The sequence below is a fragment of the Arachis ipaensis genome, chromosome B10 (genome assembly GCF_059453495.1).
Source record: "Arachis ipaensis isolate K30076 ecotype BB chromosome B10, ASM5945349v1, whole genome shotgun sequence".
NCBI lineage: Eukaryota > Viridiplantae > Streptophyta > Magnoliopsida > Fabales > Fabaceae > Arachis > Arachis ipaensis.
The window spans coordinates 34,652,511-34,660,599 of record NC_142435.1 but is presented as its reverse complement, the minus strand read 5'-3'; the positions used below and the strand labels follow the sequence as shown (position 1 = coordinate 34,660,599).

At 35.8% G+C, this 8,089-nt stretch overlaps 1 protein-coding gene across 1 annotated transcript; it reads left to right on the top strand.

Moving 5' to 3' along the window:
- The first annotated feature begins 271 nt into the window (after positions 1 to 271).
- LOC107620488 (kxDL motif protein) lies at positions 272 to 3,527 on the top strand. The gene is made up of 3 exons (XM_088507582.1): positions 272 to 624; positions 710 to 862; positions 3,298 to 3,527. The coding sequence occupies exons 1-3, from the start codon at positions 503 to 505 to the stop codon at positions 3,398 to 3,400; spliced, it is 378 nt and encodes a 125-aa protein (XP_088363708.1). The 5' UTR covers positions 272 to 502; the 3' UTR covers positions 3,401 to 3,527.
- The last annotated feature ends 4,562 nt before the right edge of the window (positions 3,528 to 8,089 follow it).

Genomic DNA, 8,089 nt, shown 5'->3' with positions numbered 1-8,089 from the left:
TACCATTCTAATTGTTTTTCAATGTAGGATTTATGTTCTAATACGAGATTTTTAATAGATAAAAAATTTACTTGAATGAGAAATAACATGTAAATGGACTAAGAGCGCTCGTGACCATCAAATGGCATGCATATGGGACCCACACCCCCCCCCCCCCAAAAAAAAACACCGAAATCGCACCCTCCAATTTGGTTAATGACAATTCTGCCCCCATAACCATGTACTCCGCATAGTTGCCCAATAACCCTGAATTTCACGTTGATTTGGGCCCATTGGAAATTAATTTCTGGCAAACCCACACGCCCAAATTCGTAATCTTCTGGCCCAATACCTTCTGCATTCTCTCCACACACCGCCGTGTTCTATCCACCAGCAGCCTCCGCCGCCGCCTGCAAACTCTGCTGCCGGCACCGCAACGAACACCGTCTCATTCGCAATCTTGGCATAGAAAATTGGTGCTAATCATCAACAATCGCTGGAGGTTGCAGCATTGCAGAAAGTAATGGAGGAACAAGATTGTGAGAAAGAATCGGTGAAGTTGGCTTCAGAAGAGATCTCCCACGAATTCAAAACCCTTGTCAACTCAAATGATCTCCAATCACTTAATCATTTACAGAACACCATGTACCTCTTTCCCTTTCTTTCTTTCTTTCCTTGATTTTATTATGATTATTCTCATGTGTTGATAATAATTTGATGAATTTTTCAGATTGGGAAGATTGCAGGACAGTAATGCCGTGTTGTCACACTTCAATGAGTTCTCTGAGCATTGCTATGCCGAGATTTCTGGAGATCTCGCCAGGAACACTCGAATTCTCAAGTCTATCAAGACTGACCTTGATTATATTTTTCAGAAGCTAAGGTAATTCTATCTCTATTCCATGTGTTAATCAAATTTGTTACTATCACGCTCTTATTTGATAACTAGTTTATTGTATTAACATTTCACTGTTTATTGCGCTTAGAATTGCATGTATGGTAAAGTTGGAAATGAATAATAAATGTTACATAGGAATATGAGTGAGAACCACAGATATACTGAACAAAAGAAAGTTTAGCTAAAGTGAGTTATTGTTGTGTATTGGAGGGAATAATTGTTTTGGATGAAAACTTTCGGGATTAATGAGGTGTAGATGTATCAAAACAAAACTAGACAATGAAAAATATGCGTGAGGGATAATGGGTTCAATTGGAAAAGTTGATCTTTGAGGTGCGCATTGTGCACTTCTCTATAGCCTTCCACCATGGTCGTTGCCTATGAAACTTGATTGATTGACTATGTGGATTTGTATAACCCTTGTTCCTCAGTGGTTTTTTTATGAGAATTGAATCTAGCTATGAAAGGCGCTCTCCACTGCTTCCTTTCCAATGGAAGAAAAAATTCTTTCTTTTTTTCTAATTGAAGTGATGCTTGATCAACAACAGGGCACAACACATACCTTGACCTATGTAGCTGACCCTACCTAGTTGGATAAGGTTTAGGGTGGTGGTTGTTGTTGTTTCTAATGGAAACCAAATTTAACCGTTGGTTATCTCCTTTAATCAGTTCCTATCTCTTTTCTGCTTATTTTGGTTCTCTGTCCAGTATCATGCAAGTTAAGTTTGTCATCTCTATTTCTGTGGCAACTGACAACTAAGTTTAGGTTCTTAAATAAATTTCAGTTATTTCAATAATACCTTGGTGTTAAAATGTGATAGAAGTTTGTCCCCTGTTTAAGGGCTCCTCCCGTGGATTTTGGTCCTTGATATCTCTTGGTTTCTCTTACTTTTCCTGTTCAAGTTTTTCTTGTCTTATTCAAGTTGTATTTGTTGATTGTTTCTTCGTTTTGAAAATGATTTTCAATTTATGCATTAATCAAACTAAAGAGCAGTGAGATTATCTCCTAATAGATTTAAATTTAGTGCTGAACAGAAGGCAGAACTAGTCAGAGGTAAAAGCATATGAATAAGAATAAGAAGAGGGTAGAGAAGTGTGCACCAATACCAGTTTGATCTCTGATGTTGAGTCTATGTCCCGTCTCCACCAATTAAGGTGTGATTTTCATAATTCAAATGGATTACAGAGTCTGACAGCTTCTCCAGTAGACATGCAAAACCTCTCAAAAGTTCACACTCCAAAATAAAAGCTTTTCCACAAACTTCTCTTGCGAAAACAGTGATATATTGTTGTCTCACATTCAAGTAACACTCAAGTTCACAAATACAAAAGGCTGTTTCAAGGTTTATTCACAGGCTGAGACAGAAATTCAGAATAGCATGAATAGTGGAATACTTGAATGATGAGGCAACATGCTTAGCTCGGCGGGGTCTGGTTTTGCACACACGTGCAGATTCCTGGGTAGTCGTGATCCTTTTATTTTGCATGTTTTTCTAATCGCTGCACTTTCCTTTCTTGTTTGTCAATTAGGCTGGCTGCATATCATGTCTGATTGTTCTTTTCTTATTTGCTTTGACCAGAATTTTGAAATCAGTCAACTTTTTGAATTGAGTTCATTCCTGTTTGGCACCATATCTGGTCCAAATTCTTTGGATTTTGCTTTCTAACCCTTACTCGATATAATAGTGCAATCCTTGCTTTATTTTCTTTCTTAAATGCTGCCAAGTCTTCAGTCATTTGTTGTTCAAGTTTGCTCCCAGTGTTCAGATTTTGAATCTTCCTAATTTGGTGACATTGAAGCTGATTCTTTTCTTTTACTATGCAAATCTGTCACCCTAAACCACTACACACATGTTGAATAATAAGAATGAAATTGTTAACAGCCATTCTGAATGTGTATGGTATATGGATTTGTAGTCTACGTCCATAAGAACTTGTCTTGCTCCAATCTGCCCTGCTAGGTTCAACCCCTTCCACACTGCCCAATTGCCCATGCTCCCGTCGATACACATCTTCCTTCACACATCTCGTTTTGTAAAATTTGTGCAAGGTACCAGAAGGCACAAACAAAATTTATTCTACTTAAGGTGTTGTTCTGTAACATAATGAAGGATTCACACAGGAATAATAATAATAAGGCCATTTGATACAAGAGAAGTAAAACACTAGAATGTGTTTATGAATTTCAATATTTAGGGCTGCAACATCTATTTTAGTTATGAACTTACATGGTTAAAGTTAGAAGTATGGTACATTAACAAGTTCCTCACTTTCTGCATGAACTTGCCCCCTCCCCTCTTTTATTAGGAAGTTCCTTGTCCTAATACATTATTTATTGTGATTATTAGATTAAAGTATTAACTATTGAGCATTATACCTTGTCTAGTTGCGTGATCTTCTTTTTTGTTTTTCTCTGACAGAAGTATGAAGTCAAAAATTTTGAACACCTATCCAGATGCATTTCCTGCAGATTCAGAGAGCGAAGTAGTTGATAGGAGACCAGATCTTGAAATGCCCAAGTAATTGCTGTTGTTATTAGAACACAAGTATTATTAGGACAAGGAAGCCATGTAGTTTATATATTTTATTGTTATGAGTTATGGCAGCGTCATTGGTAGTAATAATATGAAATCGCATTAGCATTTTACAATCTTTGTTCTATCAACATAACTAATGAATCTGAATTAATACGAATTATACAAAGCACAATAAAAATTACGAATTAAGACCAACTAAAGTTTTGAAATGTTTATTTCATGTTATTACAGTTATGTCCAAGTAACATAATTTGCCGAAATATATCTTTGAAATTTTTGTAATATGTAAATAATTGAATATACGTGAATAATTAGAATTTTTTAAAATAATTTATTGGTTTTTCAACTTTCAAATAAGAGTAAAGAATTTGCCATATTAAACACCTAAATAAAATTATGTAAAGTCAAAAAACTTACTTTGTTTAGATTTTGTTTACCAAAATTATTTCATAATACTTTGTTACATTTGATTGTAGTTAGCAATTACGATCTCATAGATAGTTAAATTAAAGTATTAGAGCTCAGAAGTTTAAGCAATGTTCAAAGGACAATGAGTAAATGACACGGAAAGATCATAAATAAGAGCATACTAAAAAATATTAGAATTGCTTCATCTCATTTGCTCAAACATCAAAGTGCTCAATTGTTTTTTCATTCATTAGAGTACTTTTTAACATTTTACAAAACTTTGTAAGAACGTATAGTACTGCAGTAATGGTGGGATGGGGGATGAAGATGCTAGTGGGGAGGAATTTGGAGTCCAAATTATCCCTAAAATTAAGTATATATTATTATATTATAAACTTAATTAAATAAAATATTTTATTCTATCAAAAATAAAATTTACTTATTACGTTTTAAATTTTAAATCACGTACTTCAGTATAATCACATTTTTAATAGAGTATTAGAAAAAACGCTCTCACCAATAAAAAAGCATCAACATTAAGAAATCAATTCTTGTTGAAATTATAGAAAACACTTCTTACAAACATAAAATAAGCTAAGTGATAGAAATATCTTTTGCACTTTATCTACTAATTAACAAAATGATATTATAATCAATAGGAATACAACCATGACTTGAATAACAAAAGAGAGTACAATATACTTTCATTGCATGAATCTGGATCTCTGATGACAAGTCATCTTATGCTAGCTTTTCAAGCATTTTTCACTTGTTTCATTAGGTTTTATGCACTTTCTTGCATCATAAGTAAGTGATTTGGAGTAGATTTGCATGGTTATGTCAATTCAATTAAACATCATTCATTTGGCACAAAATCACATGGTTTAAGCTATAATTAGTTGGTTTTTAAATGATTTAGAAATTTTGTGAATTTGGTGATGCTTTGATTGGTTGTTCTGATTACTTATAGGTGAAGAAATGATGAAAAAAAAGAAAAAAGGAACCTTAGAGCACGCTTTAGACCTTAGGCCACGCTTTGAAAAGCGTGACCCAAGGCACAAAAGCGTCACGCACCAAAGGAGCAAAGGCCAACCAAGGCCATAGCGCTCAAAGATTGAGCGCTGCGCTCTCTAATTGAGCGCCCAAACCAAGTGCCCAACACCAAAGTGACAAGGCCAAAGAAGCAAAAGCATAGCGCTAAGTTGGAGCACATAACGGAGTGCTCAAGAGAATCAAAAAAAGCAATAGCGCTCCGTTAACTATCCTACCTTTTTCGTGACCTCCCCAAAAAGAAATCAAGGAGTGATACCAAGCAAGGAAGCCAACAAGGTTCGAACCCATGAGCCAAGGGAAGCACGCTACAAAGCCTGGAAAGGAAATTTGCCAAAATGGCTTCACCAAGAATCGAACCAGGCACACATGGGAACCAAAAGAAGCGCTACACAAGAAAAGAAGGGGCGCTGCGTGAATTCCCTTCACTGAGCGCTATTGCCTAAGGAAATTGGCCAAATTGAAATGGTCAAGGCTCGAAAGTGGGAGCCTTATTCAAGCAAATGAAGCGCTACGTTATTTAAGTAAACTAAGCGCTATCAATTGAAGCTTGGCACAAGGAATTTGGTTCAAATTGGCTCCACCAAGGCTTGAAGAGGGAATCCCACTCAAGCATGTAGCGCTACGTTACATTAGTTCACTGAGCGCCACTATGCTGCACCAAAAAGGCTTGACACGAACCAAAATGAGCCAAGGCACAAGGCATTGAGCGCTACGTTAGGTGCAATCACTGAGCGCTTCCCCGGGAGATGCCCAATGTTCCAATTTTAAATCAAAACCTAATTTGGGATCCATTTCTTCACCAACTTAAAAAGTCCACTCCAAATTCCAAAATCAAAATTAGAAAGTGTATAAATAGGACTTAGTTTGATTTAGAGAGGAGCTTCTTTCATTTTTTGTTTTACCTTTTAGCTAAATTTTAGTTTTCACTGGAGCTTTCATTTTGAAATTTGGGAATTGGATCTAGCTTTCTGTTTTCATTTTGCTTCTGCAACTTCTGCTATCTGTTCTTGGAATTTGAATTGAGATTGAAGAGTTTCATTGATTCTAAGTTTGAGAATCATCCTTTACCTCTCTTCTCAATTGTTCTAGAATAGAATTTGAATTTAGTTTTCTGTCTTCATTTACTTTCTTCAGCAACTTTTACTTTCTGTTTTGAGTTTTAGATTGAGATTGAAGAAATTCTGTTTCAATTCTTATCTAAAATTCATCTGTGTTTTCCTTCTGCACAATTCTAAGGATTGAGGATTGGATCTGAGCTTTCATTTACATTCCTTCTGCAATTTATTTTCTGTTTGACCAAGGGTGTAATTGAGATCTAGATCCTTGTTCTAATCTCATTGCTCCTCTTGGATCTTCTATTTCTCTTTTAGATTTTGCAATTGAGCTAAATTTACTTTCTGTTTTGTTCTTCAAACAATTTTACTTTTCTGTTTAGATCTTTAGCAACTTAGTTCATCTTCTACTTCTCTGTTTAATCTCTCTTTACATTCTCTTTGTTAAATTCTAAATCCCAGCTCCCACATCCCTTTACTATTCAAGCAATTTACATTTCTTGCACTCTAAACTCCAGATATTTACATTTCTTGCAATCTAAGTTTCAGTCATTTACATTACTTGCTCTTTAAGATTCAGCTCTTTTACCTTCTTGCAATTTAAGTTTCATGCATTTTACTCTTCTGCACTTTACTTTTCTGTCAATTTCCCCTCTCCCTTTTATTTTCATGCAATTTAGCTTCTGCTATTCAAGTTTCACTCAAATCATCAACTGTTTGTTTAACTAAATTAACCACCTAACTAAAATTGCTCAATCCATCAATCCCTGTGGGATCGACCTCACTCTTGTGAGTAATTACTACTTGATGCGACCCGGTACACTTGCTGATGAGTTTTGTGTTGGATCGTTTTCCAACCCATCAAGTTTTTGGCGCCGTTGCTGGGAATTAATTTAGATCAACAATGATTAAGTGGGTGAGAAGTCTAGATCAAGCATTTTTTTTGTTTTTGTTTTCTGTTTTAGATTAAAACCAAGGTGTTTGAGTTATTGCCTCACTAAGAAATTCTTCTCTGAGACACGAATTTCAATTTTCCTTGGTGTTGTGTTTTACAAAATTCAAATGGAGTTCAACTCATCTTATGATCAAACAAATTTTATGGATATTACCTACCATCACCAATCTCTAATGGTGGCTGGGAATATCACCAAGAGATCACAATTTCTGAGCACTCCAATCAATGGAGATAAGCTTCAGAACCACATGATAAGCAAGAGAATCAAACAAAGCACATGAGATACTGTCCAGAACCACAAAATGACTTATATCATTATCCTCATGGTGTCTGTGCATATCAACAAGAGTGTGAACAATTAAGTGAAAGGAATTTCCTCCCAGAGCCACAAAGTAAATCATAATGTTATGATGCTAACACTAACTATGGCTGGGAAGGGAATTTTGGTGCTCCATATGACACTCAGCAAGAGGCATAAATGCCTCAACACACAGTTTCCTCCAAGATCCATACAATTCATCTCACCAACCACAAAATTCATTCCACAACTCACAAAATTCACTCCATAACCCTCAAAACAACTTCACCACAACACGTTCATGTCCACAAAATTACTCTCAACCTTCAGAGGATCTCCTTCAAAAGTCTAGAGAATTTTTTGAAAGACAAGAACAATCCTGGAAAAGACAAGAAACCCTCTACAATAAGATGGATGGATCTTTGGAGCAAGCAAGGAGAAATAAAGAATTGCTAAGCAAGGAAGATGAAGGTCAATTGGTGGATAAAAAGGAAGAAGTGGAGAAGGAAGATGAAGAGGCCCCTGCGTCAAGAAAAATGTTAATGAAGAATGAGTTGGAGGAGGCATTTGAACTTGAAATTGCATATCCACAGAAGCCACTTGAGATGACAAAGGAACATGAAAATTCACAACCCTCACAAACTCTCCTGGACTAAAAAGTCTCAACAATTGAATCTGTGATTGAAAGATATAAAGAGGAGATTGAGAAATCTTGGGAAGAACAACAAACCTCCTCCATGAAAGTGCTATTAAGTCAAATGTTGAGTGCAAAGGAAGAAGTGGAGGAGCAAGAAAGTGAGGAAGACACTCAAGAGAAGTCACACTCAATTGAAGCAGAGAAGTGCATAGAGGAAGGGCTCATGGAACAACCAATTCAAAAAGCTTTTGATGAAGAAAACACTCCAATAA

Coding starts and splice junctions, on each gene's coding strand:
- LOC107620488 (XM_088507582.1), top strand. CDS start 503: ATGGAGGAACAAGATTGTGAGAAAGAATCGGTGAAGTTGGCTTCAGAA. Junction 625..709: donor AATCATTTACAGAACACCAT/GTACCTCTTTCC, acceptor TGAATTTTTCAG/ATTGGGAAGATTGCAGGACA. Junction 863..3,297: donor TATATTTTTCAGAAGCTAAG/GTAATTCTATCT, acceptor TTTCTCTGACAG/AAGTATGAAGTCAAAAATTT.